This window comes from Ambystoma mexicanum, chromosome 6q (genome assembly GCF_040938575.1).
Source record: "Ambystoma mexicanum isolate Mex_15411 chromosome 6q, UKY_AmexF1_1, whole genome shotgun sequence".
Classification (NCBI taxonomy): Eukaryota; Metazoa; Chordata; class Amphibia; order Caudata; family Ambystomatidae; genus Ambystoma; species Ambystoma mexicanum.
The window spans coordinates 1,301,334,754-1,301,356,523 of NC_090937.1; the positions used below are offsets into that span (position 1 = coordinate 1,301,334,754).

Below are 21,770 nucleotides of genomic sequence, written 5' to 3' on the forward strand. Positions count from 1 at the left end.
CTGGGGTCAGCATTACAGTGGTGGATGAATCTTTTTTCAAACCTGAGGATGTTGCTAAGGCACCCAAAGGCCTCACTAAGCTTGCTGGAGGCCCTGTCCAAATACTTCCTAGATTACCAGCGCTCATCCAGTGCAACAACATGACTGTCAAGATACCTGCAAGTGTGCAGCGTGAGGTGCCTGGTAGAGTCCTGATGGAGAATGACTTAAAAAACTCTTGGAATTGTATCAAGCACCCCCAAACCTCCCAACAAAAGGAAATGGGAACAAACCAGGAAGCCTAGAGAGAGAAAGTACCTTAATTGACTCTCCAGAGGATGTTACAGAAGAAACACCCAGCCCACAGGAGCTACTAACTGCTATTTCTAAGGAGGCAAAGGGGAAACCCAAGGCCTCAAAGAAAAAGCCAGAGAGCACTCCTGTGCTTCCAACAAGGACATCCCTGAGAGGACTGTCCAAAGTCACACCTGTGACTACTCCACCAGTTGAGGCCGAGTGTGAGGAACAACCAGGAAAGGTTGAATCAGCTGCTGAAGATTCAGAGCTGGAAGAAGACATTCCCCCCCGGTTGGAAATCATGATCCTAAAGACCATCCTGAGCTGCAGTCTTTACTGGCAGAAGGTGGCACCTGAGAGGCCAACTTCAGCAGAGGTCAGAGAGAGTGTCCCACTCTCGAAGGACTTTGCCAATAGGCAGCTTCCCAGCTGGACGGGCAAGGCCAGGGAAGCACAGGTTGTACTAGGAAGATGGCCTCCTCTACAGTGAACCAACTGAGTCTATCCCAGGGGACTATAGAAGACTTGTAGAACCTCTAGAGATCAGACAACAGTTCCTACAGTTAGCCCATGAGATTCCTTTGGCTGCTCACTTAAGCTTTAAGAAGACCAAGGAAAGGCGTTCTCTCCATTTCTACTGGCCTAAGTTGGGGTCTGATGTAAATAAATTCTGTAGGAGCTGCCACACTTGTCAGACCTCTGGCAAAAGTGGAGCCAAGAATGTGGCAACCTTGGCGCCTCTCCCAGTGGTGGGAGTCCCTTTTGAGAGTAGGAATCGACATTGTTGGTCCCTTAGACTCTCCAATCAATTTATATTGGCTGTAGTAGACCATGCTACTAGGTATCCTGAAGCTATACCTAGGAGGACTGTTACAGCTCAGGCTGTTGCTAAGGCCCTACTTGGTATTTTTACCAGGGTAGGTTTTCCTAAGGAAGTCATCTCTGACAGGGGGTCACATTTTATGTCCCACTACATGCAGGCCATGTGGAAAAACTGTGGAGTGGCATACAAGTTCTCAACTGCCTACCATCCCCAGATGAATGGATTGGTAGAGAGGTTTAACCGTACTATGAGGAGCACGATAGGTGCTTTAGAAGAACTTCTTAGAAGAAAGTGTGACCTTCTACTGCCATGCCTTCTCTTTGCTTATAGATAAGTCGCAGAGGAGGGAGTTGGATTCAGTCCCTTTGAGCCTCGCTATGGTCATCCAGTTAGAGGTCCATTGGCCCCAATTAAGGAGGGGTTGGAGAGTGCTCCTTCTCCCAAGCCATTGAGAGTCACTGCCTATGTGCTTGGTCTCCAGAGGAGAATAACACGCATGACAGAAGCATCTGATAACTTAAAAGCAGGTCAGGCTCTGGTGAAGCATTGGCATGACCATAAGGCCAACATGGTTGAGTTTACTCAAGAGCAGCAAGTTTTAGTTATGGTACCTACACAAGGCAGAGGGCCTTACAGGGCGAATGGATTGGACCCTTAAAGGTTGTGGGAAAACTTGGAGAAGTAATTTATCTGGTGGACTTAGGCAATCTTAAAGAGGCCCCCAGGGCCTTTCACACCAACCGTCTAAAAGACTATGGGCCTCATTACACGGATGGCGGTGGACCAAGGTGCTGTTAGCACCTTGGTCCATGCCGGTAAAATACCGGCACCGCCTTGGTGGAAAGGGGAATTACCGCACTATTCCAAGGTTGGTGGGGCGGTAATTCCCCCTTCCCCCCATTGCCCTTCCCCATTCCCATTTTTGCCCCATAGGGCATAATGGGAATGGGGAAAGTGCTAATTACAGCACCGCAAATTGCGGTACCGTAATTAGCTCCCTGGTCCCTTTGCGGGTTGGTTTTTAACGCCTGCAAAAAGCAGGCGTTAAATTCCCCAACCCGCAAAGGGACCTCGTAGTAAGGCAGTAAGGTTTTACTGGTAAAATACCAGTACCGGTAAACCCTTACCGCCGTCCGTGTAATGAGGCCCTATGTCTCAAGACCAGAAGTGGGAGCTTTGCTTCTAGCTTCAGCTCAAGAGGAGGAAGAGATTGAACCTCTACCTGATCTCCTCAGGGGACAACCTTTAGATGAGAAAATAGGAGTTACTCTCTTCTAATCCAACACTGGAACAACATGAGGAGTGCAAGTTTCTGTTCAATCAGTTTTCCTCCCTGTTTTCACTCTCACCAGGCTTGACCCCTTGGGACCAGCATGATATTCTCGCTGGTGACTGTTCACCTGTTAAAAACAGAGGTGACAGGATGGCAGATAATGTAAGAACCCACATAAAGGACGAGGTCAACAAGATGCTTGATCTCGGGGTAATAGAACCCTCTACCAGTCCATGGTCTAGTCCAGTTGTACTACTGCCAAAGGCAGGATCCAAAGAGTTGAGATTCTGTGCGGACTATAGAGCTCTAAATGCAGTCACTAAGACTGATGCCCATCCTTTACCTATGACAGATGAGCTGGTGGACAAACTTGGATCAGCCAAGTACCTCAGTACATTTGACCTAACGTCAGGCTCTTGGCAAATTGCCCCGACAGACCATGCCAAGGAGAACTTCATTTTCAACGGCAGCAGGCCTCTACCAGTTTAAGGTAATTCCTTTTGGATTAAAGAATGCACCTGCAACATTCCAAAAGATGGTTAATCAAGTTCTGAATTGGATGGAGGACTTCTGCATGGCATAATGACATTGCAGTGTTCGGCCCTACTTGGAAAGAACAGGTTGACCACTTAGGATATGTTTTGCAGGCTCTTGAGCAGGCCCATCTGACCATAAAGGCAAGTAAATGTCAAATTGGTCAGAGCAAAGTGGTCTACCTTGGACATGAGGTAGGATGAGGTGAAATAAGGCCATTGCCTAGCAAAGTACAAGCTGTACAAGAATGGGCCACACCTACTACTCGAACCCAAGTGAGAGCCTTCTTAGGTCTCACTGGTTATTATAGCAACTTTATAGAGAACTATGGGCCCATAGCATCTCCCTTGAATGTGGTCTCCTCATCCAAATTTCCTAAAAAGGTCAGATGGAAAGAAGGAGTTAAGAAAGCCCTTTGTCTTGCTCAGCCTTACCAACTACCATTCCGAAGCAGGCGACACAAAATCTGCAAAGGGGCATTATGAGATACATCTGGGAAGGAAAACCACGGATCCCCAGGAAACACATGCTCCGGGGTCGGGCGGTGGGGGGTCTGGGAGCCCCGGACGTTGCCAGATATAACCTGGCTGCCCAGCTCTCGCATGCATTCGCCTGGCCGCCTGCTTTGCCGAAACCCCGCTGGCTGGAGCTAGAAGAGGCCTGGAGCCCTGTCCCGATAAACTCTCTCCCACACATGAAATGCTCCATCGACCAGGCGGAGAGGGGGCCCCTGACGGCAACTGAAAACACGGTTGCGAGCTGGAGGAAGGCTGCGCGGTTGTGGAAAGTCTGCAGCACTACGGGCCCACTCACCCCGATCTGGATGAACCCGGAATTTTCACCGGCTGCAACCCCAAGGACTTCATGAGGTGGAAGAAGGGAGGACTGGTGAAATTCAAAGTTCCCGAAAATGAGAGGTTCGGATACTCCCAACTTCGGCACTGGCTCGCAAACAGGAGCATGAAACTCCTCGGAGTCCTCACAGCCCTGGAACAAACCCTCACTTCGACTCCCCCCAAGGGCAAGGTATCTACCTAATACAAGATCCTAGACAGAGCTGACCCGTCCCGGAAGGAGCCATACATGCTCAAATGGGAGAGAGATATTGGGCGACCCATGGAGCTGGAGGAATGGGACCACATCTGGACAAGAGCAAATAGAAGCTCGAAATGCGTGACCAACAAGGAGGGGGCATTCAAGGTATGCTACAGGTGGTACCGAACCCCCGAATCTCTGAACCAATGCAATCCGGCAATCCCACCGTCGTGCTGGAGAGGTTGCCCAGACAAAGGCACACTATACCATCTGCTCTGGACATGCCCCAAGGCAACGCAATTTTGGAAAGCAGTGTTAGATCAAATCAACATGATTACAAGCTTGTTAATCCCTTGAGACCCGGGTATTGTAATGCTCGGAGCAAGTGGCGAAGGCCAGTTCCCCCTATCAGGACACAGAGCAGAATAATGCGCCCACCTGCTGACGGTCGCCAAGATCTCAGTAGCAAGGCTCTGGAAAAACCCAGAGGGCCTGGCGATCCAGATGTGGTGGACTAAATGTTGGGACATTATAGTGGCAGAAAAAATTACAGCCCTCCGGTTCGGGAACAGAGACAAATTCTTTCCAACTTGGTCTCCCTTCCTGGACTACGTACAGACTTACCCAGGCTTGGCCCGTCAACCCCCCCCTCTCTATGGTGGATGGACAAATATAACTGATATGGAGTATGGAAGGGCAGCCAAAGGTTCCGGTCGGGGGGGGGGGGGGGCGGGGGAGTCCCTCGCCTGCCAACTCAGACGATATATTGATGCCCTTGTCCTGGGCAGTGCCTCCTCCCCCTTCCCCAAGAGGACCCCGAAACATGTTCAGCCTCCCTGAGCTCTTAACTCTAAGAGGCGCCTTGATTAACTCACCCCCATGCCCGCCCCCCCCCTGTCCTCCGCCATGGACTTGTGTCTTCTTCTCTGACCTAATGTTGTTCATGTATTCTGTTAGGTTCTTGTTTTCTTTCTTTCACTCACAAGTAAGGCTATGCTGACTGAAGCATTCTCATCGTACATGCCATAATGTATAACTTGCTTGTATAAAACCAATAAAAACATATTTGGAAAAAAAAGAAAGAAAGCCCTTTGTCAAGCTCCAGTCTTAAGAGCGCACGACTACAACCAAACCTTCATTGTGCAAACAGATGCTTCCAATACAGGTATAGGTGCAGTTCTGAGTCAGCTGGATGAGAAAGGTAGGGAGCACCCCATCTGCTTCATCAGCAGAATGCTGAAGGAACCAGAAACAAGGTGGGCAACCATTGAAAGAGAATGTTTTGCTACTGTGTGGTCACTGAAGAAGTTTATACCATACCATACTTGTATGGATCTACTTTTGTGATTCAGACCAACCACCAATCCTTGAGATGGCTAATGCAGATGAAGGGGGGGAAATCCTAAATTGTTAAGATGGTCAATCCGCCTGCAGGGGTTTCATTTTACCATTGAACACAGGTCAGGGTGTAATCACCAAAATACTGATGGTCTCTCCAGAATGTATGACCGACTGGAGTAAGGAGATTCATCCAGGGGTCAATGAAATCCTCCTGTCCCTTAGTCTGGGGGGGACGAGTGTTGGGGAAAATTCTCATAGATGTGCTAATTCCCTTCACCTTAAAGACCCCCAGCAACTTTGCTGGATTTTGAGGACTTGATTTTTTTACCTGCAAAGAGTGCGCCTTTTTTCCCCACTCATGTATTTTGATGTGTTTTTTACTCGTGTTCTTTGATTATGTAGTTTTAGATAACTCCATAGCCATCATCTTTTCATGTGTGTTAAACAGCACCCTCAGTGCAGTGACACAGGGATGTCTTTTTCGACTTCCAAAAGGTTTAAATACCTTCTTGGGGATAAACTACTGTGTCCCAGAGAATGTAAGATTAAATTGAATTTACTAGTCTTTAAATTCCTAGACCCAGCACACACTATCTTCCTATAGCGTGCTGGAGGGGGTTACCTAGTATCCCCTGTGTCTAGAAACTCATGTAGCAGTCAAATGCTACCTTTTCCAATTGAAATAGCTGGTGGCAGTGGTTTTACAACGAACTACCATGATTTTTCCTGACCGCGAACACTGGTAGCTAAAAATCGCGGGAGCCATATTTCGTTTTGGAAAGGTTCTTCTAGTGTTTGTCTCTGCGCACCAAACTAGGTATGGTCCATTTGTTCGTACGCCTTTGGCGGGTTTCAGGACTGAAGACCGCCTCTGGCGCCTGAATGTCTGGGGTAGGCAGGAAGTGAGGGAGGTGCCTGCAACTACCTGTGCTTAGTCTCCTAGGAGACCCAAATGAAGTCTGGCGTGATTGGCTGGCTGACTGACTGGCAAGGACAGCTACCCTGCTGGGTGAGTGACAGCTAGGCTGGAACGAATGGGAGAAAACTGTTTAAAAGGCGAGTCTCCTGGCTTTGAAGGCAGAGTCAACCACTGGACCGAAAGAACCGAAGACAAGCTGGAAGAGGATGGCTGCTGCAACTCCTGGACTGTTGGTTACCCCGGTGAAGCCCTGCTGCAGGTCCAAATTGCCAAGTTCATCGCGACAGAGAAGCCCCTTCAAGGACGACTTCTTCCTTTGAGTTGGTGGGACCAATCCACTCGTGAGCCACCTGGATACCATTCTCAAAGCTGGTAAAGTTTAACCAGGGGGGAAAGACACCAGCTTGTGTGCTTGACTACAGCTACTCGAACCAAAGATCTTCCATTTGCCAGCTTGTTTTACAAGTCCCTGTGCAGTGCAGGAGTCCCCCGACGTCCTCCCTCTTGTTCCCACGACTGAGGCTCAGTAACAGCGAGCTCTGCAGGAACTGCCAGCTGCATCTTTTCTTCATATTAAGGTACTGTGCCAATCCTATTGAGCAAACTTACGGTCGTGAAACTTTCCCAACTTGCAGGCCGTACAAACTACTTTTGAGAACTTTTGCAAAGACTTTGCCATTTACTACAAGAACTGTTCTTTCCTATGCAAAACACTAGCTCATTGACTTTGGCCTAGGGCTATTGAACTGAATCGCATGCTCTAGTGAACTAAAACTATTTGCAGCGCCTAAGAAAGTATTTATTTGTGATCTATTTTATTAACTTGTGCCTTTGCACTCCTATTTAAAGTGACTGAAATGCCATTTTGCTCCTATTTCAGGGGCGCCTAATTTACTCAGAAACTTATTGGTTTAATATTGAAGTGTGTGAGTATAATATTAAGTTGCCTCCTTCTAGTGAATGTTTTCTAAATGACTGTGTAATAAATTAATAAGTGTTTTACCAAGAAATCTTGAGTGCAAGTGTCTACCTGAACCACTGTGATTTTAAGACCTCTGTGTAACATCTTTTACTGCTCACATTCCCTCTTGAGATAAGCCTGGCTGCTCAGCTCGCTACCAAAATCTGTGTATTACAGACTTATACCAAAGGTTGGTTTTGCTTAAACCTGTAGTCCTAATTGTATGTGGTGGTCCCAGAGGGTACTGCATGCAATTCTGTCTAACACCCATCAGATGTACACTCTGGTAGCCCCCCTTCCGACACAGCCCCTCCTTTTCTCTTTCTCTACCTGCCCCCTCAGCCACACACACTCCCTGCTTGCCCCCTCACACTCCATGCATAGTGCACACTCTGTGTGTGAGGGAGTTGGCAGGCAGACACTCTTTGCCCTCCTCAAAGTCTGTCTGCTTCAGAAATATCTGTTTAGTATACATCCAAAAGTGTTTATTTAGACATGTTACCTAAATATTTAAGCAATTTAGCAAAACACCAAAAGGGAATAAACTTACCTATTTGCATATGCGTAAATTGGGAAGAAAACTCCCAAACAATGTCTAAGTCGAGTATCCTCTTCAGTCACAGGATTGTACCACAGTAATATGAGACGCTGAAGCAGTTTGGCACTTCTAAGCCTTCCAGAGAACATCAATTTGGCTAGTCCTTCTGCAGCCTCTGTCCGGAGTTCAGACACCTCGAGAAAAAAAGTTGAATAAAGAAGAAAAAAATAAATTCACATTATGTAAACATTGCGTTTATGGTTGTAAACGGCACTCATACCCTGGGGTATTACAGATTATTGGAAGGGAGGCTTATGCAGAAAATTGAGAAAATGAGATGCTACAGTGATTCACAGGCACAACATGCTTTACAGGTGCATTGCTCCATAGGAGCACACAATAACCGACTAAAGATAATAAAACGTGAACATAGCATGATCTTGTATGTGTGACTTACTAAGGGCATGAAGCAAGTAAGACGGGAAGGGAAATGAAATATTTATATCGCGCTCGTATACAAGTGTGTCAGAGCGCAACCAGGCAAAAAGGGAGGGGAACAAGGGAGAGAAAAAACAGAAAAGTAGTCAAAGCTACTTCATATTACTGTGCCTCATTGCCTGCTCAGGTAGGTAATTGAGGGCTGTGGAAGTCGCCTTGATCTCCACCACCTGTTCTTAACCAATATGTAAGAACAATCCGGGTTCTAAATAAAGATTTGATGAGAAGAAGCTAAATGAAGCTCCTAGGTAGGTATCCAACGTCACCCAATAATGAACCACTCCTGGGGGAACTAGGAGCTAGTGCATAGTGTGCTGCAAATCTTACTAGCCTGAAAAGCAAACTAATTTATATGACCGCTACATGACCCATTATGCGTTATAGGTCTTCCAGATGTGCCCTAATCCTACTTTATCCTCATTTCTAAAAACGCAGTAGTGTTAACTGCACATATGTCTGTAAAGCACCAGTGTCCTGGAGATTCAAAAGTAGGCCCTGGTAACAAGCCAACTAGTCCACAGCAATTTCGATCCCTGCATTTACAAAAGGTAATCAGGAAAAATCAAAGTGACTGTTAGGGAGATTTTTCCTCTACCCGTGAGACCCCCCCTCCCCCCATCACTTTTTGCTGGACACCTGGATCGTTTTGTCTTTTTACCTCAAGTGGCAACCTTCCCCCCCCCTCATTCATTCTTTTCCTCTGACAATGACAACCCATATTCATTATTTGTGTACTGTATTTTATGGAGTCATATTTCCAAAGGCATATCCAGTTTACTTTTGCAGCACACAACACCTGTTACGCAGTGTTGCTGGGAGCTCTTTGGGCTTCCTTTTTATTTTCATTTGTTTTCTTTGTGAAAACGAATGTTTTCAAGGATAGGGGGATACTTTGTATCCTTCTTACCTTTCTTTTGTAAGATCAGCACACACCACTTTATGCAGAGTGCTGAGGAGTTACACTGTATCCCCCTTCTCACTGCTCCTGTAAAATGTCTGTTACAGTGGAAAGCATACCTGAACGGGTGGTGCCAGTGGACCTATTCTGCCGACATTGCTGTAATTTGTACTCAAAGGCTGGGTTCACAGCAAGGGTCACCACTGACCCAAAATGGTGGCTGTATTCTTTTTTTTGTCATTTCGTGTGTGCTTCTCCATTCTTGGTCCGCCTTCTGCTGTGATAGGCCGGGGCGGTCCTGATTGGACTTTTGTCTTCAGCGAGAATTCTTTGTGAAGCCCAACGAGGATCCAGTGCGTCTGAGGACAGTAAGCGGAGTAGGAGTCCGAAACTATGCTGTTCTTTGTCTTCTGGTATGCTTGCCTGGACCCAGTTCCAACTGGGAGGCTGGCTGTCCTGAAAGAAGAGTCACCCCCAAAGTTTGAATGTAGCATGAGTGTTGATTGGCTGGGTCCTTGGATAAAAGGCAAGGATCCTGAGGCTGAAGACAAGTCGACCACTGAAACTGAAGAACTGAAGATGACCAGAGACGCCTGCAACACCTTCCAGCGACCGGAGAAGCCTGCTGAAGTATCACTGGTGTCTGGACCCCGTTTTAAAATCAACAAAGAAGCTCCGAAGAAGACTTCCTCCCTTGGACCGGTGGTGGTTATAATCGGTCCTAATATTACCATCAATTCGGACCATCCCTTGATGTGCTGCGACCTTCCTGGGCTGCAAACCGCCAATGCCAGGGGACCTGCAACCACTTTGCAGTGCATCGTCTTAGCATTAACAAATTCTCCAAAACTTTGGGGGACTCCATCTGGACTTCCAGAGGCAAGATCCCCCCTCCTCAAAGTCCACTCACCAGAGTGCAGGACCGAGCAAGCGAGGAGAATCAATTGGCTGAGAACCGGTCTACATTGGTGTCTGTGAAAAGGCACCAAAAACCACAGATCCGCATTGGAGCACAAAGGGTGCTTTGTTAGGGGTCGTCTCCCTCGACTACTCTTGCGACATGCTACTGCGATATCCCTTCAAGAGTCCCTCCTGTCATCACCACGACCAAGGAACAGGCGAGCAGGTCTGCAGCTGCTACATCGTGAGGGCAACCGACTTTATCATCTTCATTGCTGCTCAGCTACTGTGGGATCCATAGTAATCCTTACCTGGAGTCATTCCCTCACTCCTTTCTTGCTGTTTCGCCGATTCCAGTGTTTGGGTGATAGTCCATACAGGTTTGCCCAGGCCTAACGCTTGCATGCCCTCCCTGAACACCATTTTACTAACAAAACCTTGATACTTACTTATAACTAAAGAAAACTCTGGAACTTTGCCTTTTCTACAACTGTGCCTTACCTGCTTTCCCTCCAATCTGACGTTGAAGAACTCATACCTAGGTAGGGATGGACTGCTAAAGCCTTAAGGCCTCTGAAAATAAGTAGAAGTCTTAAAAAGTGCTGATGTGCTATTGTTCATTTTATTCTTACAACAGAGTTACTCAAACAGTGGGTTTACTTACCTTTGAACTGTGCTCATTAACCTTACAAGTCTTACCCTCGCCTGGTTTACTCGCCTTGAGTATTGCATTGGTTTTCTATTGTGTTTATTAGTTTTGAAATAGTACTTACCTATCTGAAGATGTAACTTTGCCTTGTGTATAAATACTACAAATAACTATTTTGGTTTAACTCTGTGTGTTTCTTTGTGCATATTCTAAGTTCTTTGTACTGACATACAGCTCACATCTCCCTCCTAAGAGAAGTCGGGCTGCTCTGTCATTCTGCCAATACCTTGAGTGGTACATGCCTATACTAGAGGTTGGAGCTCTGTATACCAAGGGGATAGCTTTATAAAGCACTACCACAGGTGGACTTTATAAAAACTCCACAACACTGTGCAATTTTATAAAATAGTAGCAAGTACTTGCTGTAGAGATATAAACACAAAAAAGAACAAGGCACCTAAGTAGAACATCAATTCATGAAACCAAATCTTTCCAGAGAGGGATGGGCATGCTATCAAAGTAATTTTCCGCTCATGTCTTTTAGTTGGAGTAGAACAGCATAGCGTAGCGATAACAATGGCAATATCTGTAAAAAGGTTTTGCAGTGTGGTAACATTAACTGTCTACCTTTCTAAAGTATGCTTTGTTCTACTGCATTACTCAACACCGTTGCCAAGCATTAACCATACTCTGAAGAAAAAAAAAAAGAAATAGTGCTTAAAAATGTTAGTGATCTTTAATTGTGGGTGCCTGGTGGTATATGAGGATTTGCACTCTAAATACTAGTTCTATCTTAGTTTGCACATGGCACATATTAAATGATATAGCCTCCAAAGTACAGATGTTAGTTGGCTGTTCGATGCACTACCTATAATTCCCATATTTGTAGGGAATGCCACATGGTACGCAAGTAGGCTTTGCTGCCGAAAATACAAATTACATACTTGCAATTGTACTACTGTTCTTCCTGATGGATTCGTCCTTCCACCCAGGATTTCGTCTTAAGTGTATCTTCTCAAATGCCAGCTGTCTTCGGAAACATTTTCAGCCACAAGGATATACAGTGCCACTCCCATCAGCACTGTTACTTTTGGTGCCCATAACATCCTGCATCATGGCAACCAAAGTAACATCAGGGGCAGTATATGTGCAGCAAGCGGTGCTCCATGACCACAGTTATGCCTTTTTCCCTTCGCACTCAGCAGCAAAGTGAACACAGAACAAGAGGGGACCCAGATATCGGTCATGAGGGGATGGCGATGAGAAATCAGTCAGGAAAAGGACTAATCCAAGAAGAGAAAGTGCATTTCTGAGAGGCAAGTAATTTGCTCTTTTAATGGATTCTTTCCCCCCACAGATTTCTGATCTTAAATTGACACTCAAAGCAGTACAGAACCTAGGAAGAGAGAAATAAACCACTACCTTCACCAGGCTATTCTGGTGCACTGCTCAATGTCCCCCATTGTGCCACATGGGGCTTTCCCATAAACAGATGGGAGATTCCCACCTTTACATTCTGTTGACAATCGTGGCGAAGAGGTCTAGTTGAGAAGTCTGAGGAATTCCACAAAGAGGGAATATTTTATCCAGAACTTCCTGGCAGAGCTCCCAATCATGGTAGACTGCCGCCTGCATTCCTGCTCATGGCATCTACAACCATGTTCACTGCCCTGGCAAAATGGACAGATTTCATTCCCCAGAGCCTAGATCCACAGACACATTGCTTCCCTGCAAAAAGACAGCAACACCATACCGCTTGTTGAGGTACTGCCTTATCACTGTGTTGCCAGTTAGAAACGGGACAGTTGCCTCAAATGGTAAGAAGGCAATCAAGGTCAGCTTGTTGGTCTGCAGTTCCAGCAGGTTGATGTGGTTCTTTGCCTTGGCAGGGGACAACAGATCGCTCACCATCAGATAATTTTGGTGAGCTCGCCAACACTTTAGGAAAGTATCCATGACAACGTTAAAGCAAGGCCAAAATTGCAAAACATCTTTCCCCTTAGCAAAGTGTATGGCATAGTGCACCACAGGAGGTCCTGCGATACTCTGTTGGATATGAACAACAGGTTTATCATGTTGCCCTGTAATTGAGACCACGGACAGTGGAGCAACCATTGGAGCAAATGGCCAACCCTGGGACCAAAGACCAGATTGGGAATAACTACCATCTGCAAGATGCTCACCAATCATTGCTAGAGAGGGAAGGCGCTTTTCGGCAGTGTACCAAACTGCCTTTATGAACTGGTGGAATTGCAGGTCAAAAACCTCTCGACGTTTAGGGTGAAACCCAAGTAGTGTAGCTCTTGACAGTTGTGGTGTAAGTAAAAGGACAGTTGTGGTGCAAGTAAAAGGACACCAGATTTGGGGAGCAGGTCATCCAGGTAGGGAGCTAGTCATCCAGGTAGGAAAAGACATGGATCTCCTACCTCCTAAATGTGCAGCCACCATGGTCAATAGCTTGGTGATGACCCAAGGGGCAGAAGGGCAGGGCCATGAACTGGATATCGTTAGTGCCCAACCACAAGCCTCAGGTACTTCTTGTGCTCTGGATGGACTGGCACATGGAAGTAGGCATCACAAAGTGACACCAGCCAGTCCTGCGGTTCAATGGCTGGTTGGTGACCACCTTCAATTTGACACCTGCACAAACATCAGCAGCTAGAGATTCATGATGGGATACTTGCCCCAGTGGTCCTTTGGCACCAACAAATACAAGGGAGTACCAACCCTTTCTTCAAAAGGTTGCTGATCCTCTCCAAAGGAGGGAGTCCAGAGGAGGAGGAAATGAGATGACAGTGGTCGGTGGATGCTGGGTTAAGAGGAGGCAGTAGTCTCTGATGTGTTCCTTAAGGGCCTCTGATGTGTTCCTTAAGGCTGAGGTTTCAGGAGTGGCTTGCTGCCACTCCCCAATGTGCAGACATAACCTCCCTCCCAGCGACGAGGAATGGACCAATGCCTAATTAAGGGGAGGTATGACCATGGGTTACCAAAGGGATGGTGAAGGCAGCAGCGCCACCACTTTGGGCACATGTTTCTCTAGCGAGGGAAACCCTATTTAGCCTGTTTTCCATAAGGCACCAGCCCTCTATCACATTGGGCAGTGTCCAAGAAAAAGGATCAGGGACCAGGGTCCAGGGTAGCAGAGGCAGAAGGCTATTGGACGCTAGACCCAGTACTCTTGCAATGGCCTTGGAAGCATTGAATTTCTTGAGGGACTCATCAGCCTTAACACCAAACAGGTTGTCACGTCCAATTGCAGGTCAAGGAGTCTAATGTGGACACATCCAGGGTGAAAAAAAGTCCTGATCCAGGAGTGGCTGTGAAGGACAGTTCCTGGACCCAGAGTATGATGCATTGTCATCTGTGAGCAGTCCATACTGTAGTAACTGCTGTACCAGCTCCATTTCCTCTTCCATGTTCAGAAAGATTTTTATTTTTGCAGCTTTCCCAGCTCTTTCACTGAGAACACAACATAACTGCTGGCAGTTTGAGTGATCCTGGCCTAATTTTGTGAGTGAGGACTTGTCAAGATCACTCACATGCTTAACTCTTTGTGGGCACTGGTTAGTCCTTGAGACAATGAACATGTTCTATGCTATGTCACTACAGACTGTCGTATGAACAGTAGTGAGGGAGAACCTGGGTTTGCCTTTTTTTTTACTTTATGGGCATTATTCTGATCTCCTGTGTAGCTCAGACAGGCTGGAGGCAGTGGTACCTCATTATATACTTTTTAGGTGCCCTCCTCTGCACTTTTTTTTTTAAAATAAAACTATTATTTGAACATATGAACATAACAAAAAAAAATGGTTGCTTATGTGGATATCACCAAAGGATTGCCTGACATCATTCCATCGCATGAATAGGAGAAACACAATAGGTTCACATGTCACCAGATCCAAGATACAGAATGGAATCGTGTGATACATCTCACCCTTCATGTTCCCACCAATCACATACCTTTTGAAATATGGAGGGGCAACCTTGTGCAATATAAACCCTTCTCTCAGGGACATACAGCTGTCCACTTTGGCACTCCATTGACTAATACGTGGACAGTCTGCTGACCCCCACATTGCTGCAATGAACCTCTTTGCCAGTTCAGTTGTCACTGATAAAAAACACTTTTTCATACTTCGTGAACCCATTTTCCACCCATATTCCAAACAGCACAATGTTCTGATCCCTAGGCACTTCAAAGCCAAGTGTCGCCTAAGGATAATCTAATCATTCCCCCCAAAAAGGTTGGATGAGCGCACACTCAGGGATGTCAGATCACCAAAATGCCTGGGGTAGCGGCATCACATGACCTCTGATGGCATCACAGGAAGTGATATCATTTGACCGCACCCCAAAGTGACATCATGGGATGCGATGGCATACTACCTTTCACCCCTTTAATGAGTCTAGCAATTATTGTATAGAATTCCAGAAAGACACATTATTTGTTATTCCTATTCTTTCTTATTTAGGGTCACTGCCAAATTGTTACACTTGTGGAACCCCCCTGTTTTTTTTAATTTTTATATTATTTTTTTTTATTTTTTTAAGAGGCCTCACCAAAAATTCCAGCTACTCCAGAAACAAAGAGCCACATGGCACTGGCCATAGCCAGGCAGATTCAATTTAGTTAAAAAAAAATAAATAAATAAAAAATAAAACAAGAGAGGGTACAGGGGTAGTAAGGGAGACTTCAGGGGTCGCCGCTGCGACCCCTGGCAACCCCCAAATGACGTTGCTGCGCACACTCCCATAGCATATGGAAGAAGGTGCCCCCGGACTCTCCGCAGTGGAGGCAACTGTCATTATCCTTTTTGTTCTATTTGGCCATTGCCGTTCAGGAATAATACACAGTGTAGAATTTTATATTGTATAAGAGAGTCTAGCTGCTATCCCTATTTTGCACTGAAACATTAGCGCTTCTACCCATTCCTCAGGGTCTAGTGGACCAATATCTTTCCCACCTTTCCCTCAGCAGATACAATTCCTTGGTCCAGAATGCTGTTCAGACTTGATAGAGAATGGAAGTGACCATGGTAACAATAAGTTTGATAAGGATGTTAGCTTGAAGGAGAGAACTTTGTGGAACATTCTCCAGGGATTGAAACTGGGCTCCTATAGCACGATCGAGTTGTAGGTGTCTGTAGTGTTCCCTACCAGGTACTTTGTGCATGTTTTGCAGAGTTTCAAAAGTGGGGGCGTCGTCCTTCCTGCACTACATCCCCTAGGGTGAGTATCCTCCTAGTCTCCCATTCTCCAAGTATTCCATTTTTAGAATCTCCGGCAGGTTTTCATTGTTCCAGGGGGTTAGACCAGTTAGTCTGCCCTCCCACCCCAAATGTGTGTGTGCCTCAACCCACACCTGTCTGGTGTTTGATCATTGGAGGGAGGGCGGTCGGTCCCCTCCATCCCCCATAAAGCGCTTGTGTGAATGGTTTCCCCTTTATCCATTCTTTTTCTATTGCTATATGAGGTAGCCTTTGTCTCTGTGTAGCCAATTGTTCACAGATACCAATTGCGCAGACAAGTAATATCGCTGGCGGTTGGGTATACCCATCTCTCAATCAGTCCCTACTTCCCCATACAGAGAGCTGCAGAGTTTTTAGGGCAATACATGGCTCTTTCCTCCCCCCCCACAACAATTCCACAAGAGCAACCTCCATTTCAAAGTGAACTGCTTTGGGAAGCAGTAGATACACATTTTGAGAACAAAGAAATGCAGGAAGCATTAGCATTTTAAAAAGGGCTGCTTTACCCAATAACGTCAACGGAAGAGATTGCTAATGCATCACGTCTTGAGCAAATTTATCCATCAGCGGTTGAAGGTGTAGCTGAAGAAAGTCTGAAAGACTAGGACCCACATGGATGCCCAAATATCTGAAACCCATGCAGAAACTGGATAGGGACTGCCTCAACTCCCCCTTGTATTGGGACTAAAAACCGATCTCTGCCAATTAATTGTAAGTCCACTAAACCCCTGGTACTCCTTTAATATTCAAATTACTTTGTGGCAGGAGTTCGAGGGTTTCCCCATGTAAATCGGTCCTACGCGTATAGCGAAACACATTCTTCTCTCCCCAGGGTCACATATCCCACCCAGCACGGATCCGTTGTAAGTTTAATTGCCAGCAGTTCTATGGCCAACGTGAACAGTAAGGGCGAGAGGGGCAGCCCTGCGGCGTCCCTCGTCCCAGGGGGGAAGGTTCTTGAGGATATCCAATTGACTCAGACCTCTGCCATGGGAGAGGTATAGAACCCCATATTTCCCATAACTGCTCACAGGGAGTCCCAATGAACGGAATCAAAAGCCTCTCAAAATCCAATGAGAGGAGGACAAAGCGGATCTGGCAACGCAGGAGCTTGACTTAAAGCAAAATGCACTCTTTGGAGATTTGTGGGTGTGGATTTGGTAGGCATGAACCCACACTGATCCAGATGGGGCAATGCACCGATCAACCCCAAATACACGATTAGCAAAAACATGAGACAAGATCTTGGCTTCCCCTTTTAGAAGTGAAAATCGGCCTGTAAGAGGCGCAACGTTCGGGAGGCTTACCCAATTTGGGGAGAACCATAATGCACACTTTCCAAAGGTATGGGGGAAGGCAACCTTCTTGCCTATAGTATGTAAAGCGTCATTGTAATGGTCCGATAACAAGGACCCCGAGCCTCTTCTATACCTATATCCGGAAGCCATTTTATTTATTTTCTATTTATATGCTTGTAGAGCGTCGGTAGCCCGCAGGCATCGGAGCGCTTCAACGTGGAGGACGTATAACAATAACAAAGACAAAAGCAGCAGGAATTCGACAGGCATTACTGGCTCAGGGTGGACTCATTTAAACAAATTAGTTTTCAAATGTTGCCTGAAATTCAGGTTATACTCAAGGTGGAGGGAAAGGGGTAGTCTATTCCAGTGGTGTGCTGCCTGTACTAGGAAGGCTCGACCGAAAAACCCATTGCTCTACTAAAGAGGGGCAATTCTTGTGTTTCTGATCTCAACGACCTAGTCGGAATGTATCTCGCAAACCGTTTCTTCAGATACACTGGTGCAGTGCCGTATATGCACCTGTGCACTAAGGTCATGGATTTGAATAAGAGAATAAGATCCTATCTTCAATCCTTAACCAATGCAGAGTTTCTTCTCTCCAATACAGGCTCTCTTTTCTTGATCCCTTTAACAATGCGCACAGAATTGTTCTCCATGACCTGACATCTCTCAAACCCCTTCTTAGTGGCCCCAAGCAACAGCGCATTGCCATAATCCAAACTAGACAGGATAATGGCCCTGGCAATGGTGGCTGTATTGTCTTCATTTAGAAATGGAAGGATAGCTCGCAACAGTCGTGTGTAGTAGGCATTATTTTTATGTAGGAAGTTCACTTGTGCCTCTGCCCCCACAGATGCCGCGACCATCATCCCAAGAGTTTTGACCCGATCCAAAACTGGCATCTGTGTATCTTAGATGACGAATGCTTCATATTCTGTGCCCAACTTGTGCTTGTCGAGGGCCAAAAATCAGCATTTGGTCCTGGGGTCTTCCCAGACTGTAGCTGAGACACTGCTGTGGTTATTTTCTCTTCAGTGATGTCAGTTTTGAACCCCATTGCCGGTTGCTCAGTGAACCTGGGCAGGGCAATTGCTGCTAGAACGTTCGGCTACACAGACGCTGTCGCCTTCTGTGGGCAATGATAATATGCACCAAATGTTTCTGCCTACTGCGTGAAGATATCCCCATTAACATCATGCAAGGCTCTCACATGGCCACTGCCTCAGTCTTCCTTCCAACCAAGCTAACAACTTGCCCGCTTTATCTGCTGACTCGTGAATTTGGCTATGCAAGGCCCAATGAACATTGTCTACAGCTAAGTTTCTACGTGTTTGTTGAGCAGCCAACAAAGCCTCTTGGGCAGTAGGAGACTCAGAGGTACGAAAGTTATCTTCGGCCAGGGTCCCTTACAAAGTGTGTGTTTTGCTGCCACCAACAGGATTGCCCCCCCCCCCCCCAAAGACTGCCTTGTACCCCCTCCCACAGGCAGACTGTCGTCTGAAGCTTGGTTAACGGAGAAGAATAATTCTGTCATCGTCTGCAACAGTCCTATGAATTTGGGGAGGCCACGATAGTATGAATTCAGCTGCCACTTCACAGCAGGGTTTGTGCGCCCTCTTTTAAACTCAATAAAAAGTGCAAGTGATCAGATTCCCCTAGCCAGAAATATTGCTGCGATGAGCTTGTGAATGTCGTTGTGTGGGATGAACAAATAGTCAATTCTTGATATCAAGGCAAGCGCCCCTGAGAAAAACAAGAACCACTGCTCGGAGACATGCAACATTCTCCATGCGTCCATTAGACTGAGGGCTGTGGAAAAGGATCAAAGCTTGGTGGGCCACTTGTGTTCCTGTTAGTTATACAAGTTCAGTCCGGAATCAGACCCATGGCGCCATTAAAGTCCCCCCCCCACCCTAAGACCCATGTGCCTGGTTGGTTATGCATTTTTGGTGCCTGTAGATCATTCAACAATTCCAACGTAAGCGTGGGGAAGGAGAGGGGTGTGCATACACAGCTACAACACCCCATGTTGTCCCACAACTCCCCCATTACCAAAACAAAGCAACCGCGGAGGTCCGGGTGTACCTCCAGCAGTTTAAAGGGAATCCCCTTGTGAATTAGTATAAGGGTGCCCCGAGCTCCTGGAGAAACTGGCATGACAAGCCATTGTATAATTGTTCTCCGAAAAAAAAATTGCATTCTGTTGCCACAAGGTACGGTTCTGTGAGCAGGGCAAAGTCTGGTGAATATCTATTAAGTAACTGCAAAACCAGCCTTCTTTTTATGCGAGTTCGCAGGCCATTCACATTCCAAGTTAGTAGAGAAACAGCGTCCCCGCATGCCATCATCCCCAGGAATTCGTATTATCTGTTTCATTTTAAGTACCATCAGGGTATTGCTAAGGGAGCCCTTACACCTGAAAGTGGATATCTGTTAGGCAGAAACCTGTGCAGTTCCCTTGGGGAACACTGCAAAAGATTTAAGACCACAGGTATAGCAGTAAACCCACTTGGTAGCAGTCTGCACCACCCAGATTTACCTGGTAGCTGTGGCTGAGCAGTCAGACTTCCCTCAAGAAGAGTTAGGCAGTATGTAAAGTATACACAATATGTACTCAGACACAATAGCACAAGCAAACACTGACCAGAGCTTGGTTTCAAAAGTATATAGTTATTTATTTTCAAGAACATATAAGTTGAAAACACTCTAGCAAAAAATATAGTAAAACACTCTAAACACAGTCATGGAAAGCAGTCCCAATCCTTATTCCTATCTAGACAACTCTAGGTTAACACCACATAATTCAAACAGAGGTGAGCGCTTAACGTTAGATGACACTCTAGTAGGTAAAAAGAAGGGAGAAGGAGCAGAATTAGGTTAAACACACCACTCTAAGGTCCAGAACACTTGCAATAGGCTCAAAGAAGTACAAAGTCACAGGTGAGCAAAAGTCACTAGGCAGGGCCCACTCTTAGAGTAGCCGGAGCGAAAAATGTGCCCAAGATCACACTGTTATTAGGGATTCAAAGTCTTGCAAAGAGTTAGAAAGAGTTTAGAGTGGCTTAGAAAGTTTAGCCAGGGTGTCCCAGGCACTCCCAGGTTCGAAAGCCGGGGGCTAAATCTACCCCGTACAGTCGGTGGCAAGGGAAGCCAGGCGGAACACGGTACCTTAAGCGGAAAGGGTCCTCCAGCAGTGGCAGTTGTTCCAGGCAGTGGCAGCAAGGCTCGACGTCGGTCAGGGGAGAAGAAGTTCTCGCTGAAGAGCAGAAGAAGAAGGTCGTTGCACTGCCCGGGAAGAAACCAACCGCGGAGTCCTCCGGTTAAAGGGTTGTACCGACTTTCGCGGTTAGGGGTAAAAATGTGGTATTCCGGTTGCCGGGGTGCTTGGCACGGGCAAGGCGGCCACGAGATACCTCGAGAAGCGAAAAGAAGGTGAAAACTGGTTGTCCCCACCAGTCAAGGGAAGGAGCCACTCCGTTAAGAGTTCTCCTCGGTCGTCGGGAAAAGTGGTGAGACGGTTCAGCAGGGCTCCACCGGGTGGTGTCGTCGAAGCAGGTCGGCTCAGCTCTTCCCTCGTCGGATTCTTGGTCCTGTGGCGACTTCTGAAGTTCCAGTCCCCAAAGCCCTGCTTTTATGCAGCAAACCCCCATTCACCCAGCCTAGCTGTCACTCAAACATGCTAAGTGGTGAGCCGGCCGGCTCACCACTTGGGCCAATCAGGACGGAGTGCGACTTGAGTTACCAAGGTAACTCAGTCCAGGGTGCCTAAACCCCCCTCCACCCCTCCTAAGTACCCCAGACAGAGTGGCACCACTTTGGAGGGCTTCTGTGGAGAAGCCCGCCAAAAGTGGAACAAAGGGCTCCACTTTGGGTCAGAGTTACAGAGGCGAACGCCAACGCCATTTTTGGATCAAGTTTTGGCAAAAAGTCCCAACCGGAGTTATAATAATAAATATATAAACCGGCGGTATGTTTAAGGCTACCGTAAATAAATAATTAAATGTGTTAGCCTAAAACAATGGGAAATCCCATAGGAAAATATTCGCGGTCGAATATAAAACGTAGTTTCCACTGCCACCAGCCAAAACTCGATCAGGGGGGACGGAGACGTGCCCCCTCGACTAACAGACCCTGGGGCAATCGAATTGCCCCAGCCAGTACGTCCACAATATGATGGTTTGTACTGGTTCTGTTCAGGATTCAAGACTAGCAAAGTCTTTGGTGACTTTACATGCCCTGGGAGACAGTAGTCAGTCCCAGGGTATGGAGTCTATGTTGGGGAGACCCTAGGACACCCCTGGGTCACGGCACAGAGGGTGCTGTGTAACCCACATCACAAAAATACATGAGGCCCTATGGAGTAAAAGACCCCATAGCCCATTCAACACAAGGTTTAACCAAGAAAACACACTTCAACATGTCCAAGAGTGAGGGTAAAAGAGTCTCACTCTTGGCAGGAGAAAAAAAGAAACCCCAGAAATCCAGCAAAGCTGCTGGGGGACTCACTAGGTAGGGAAATTCAGCCTAAACAGAGAATTCTCCCTAACAATATCATAAGCAATGCAAATAAACATG

At 46.7% G+C, this 21,770-nt stretch overlaps 1 protein-coding gene across 2 annotated transcripts in view; it reads right to left on the bottom strand.

Annotated features, from left to right (window-relative positions):
- NCAPG (non-SMC condensin I complex subunit G) overlaps positions 1-21,770 on the bottom strand; it is an 859,779-nt gene that overhangs the window by 484,780 nt on the left and 353,229 nt on the right. For both annotated transcript variants that reach the window (XM_069631905.1, XM_069631906.1), the window contains exon 16: positions 7,713-7,894. In XM_069631905.1, the coding sequence (XP_069488006.1) occupies positions 7,713-7,894 (182 nt within the window). The remainder of the gene's footprint in view (positions 1-7,712; positions 7,895-21,770) is intronic.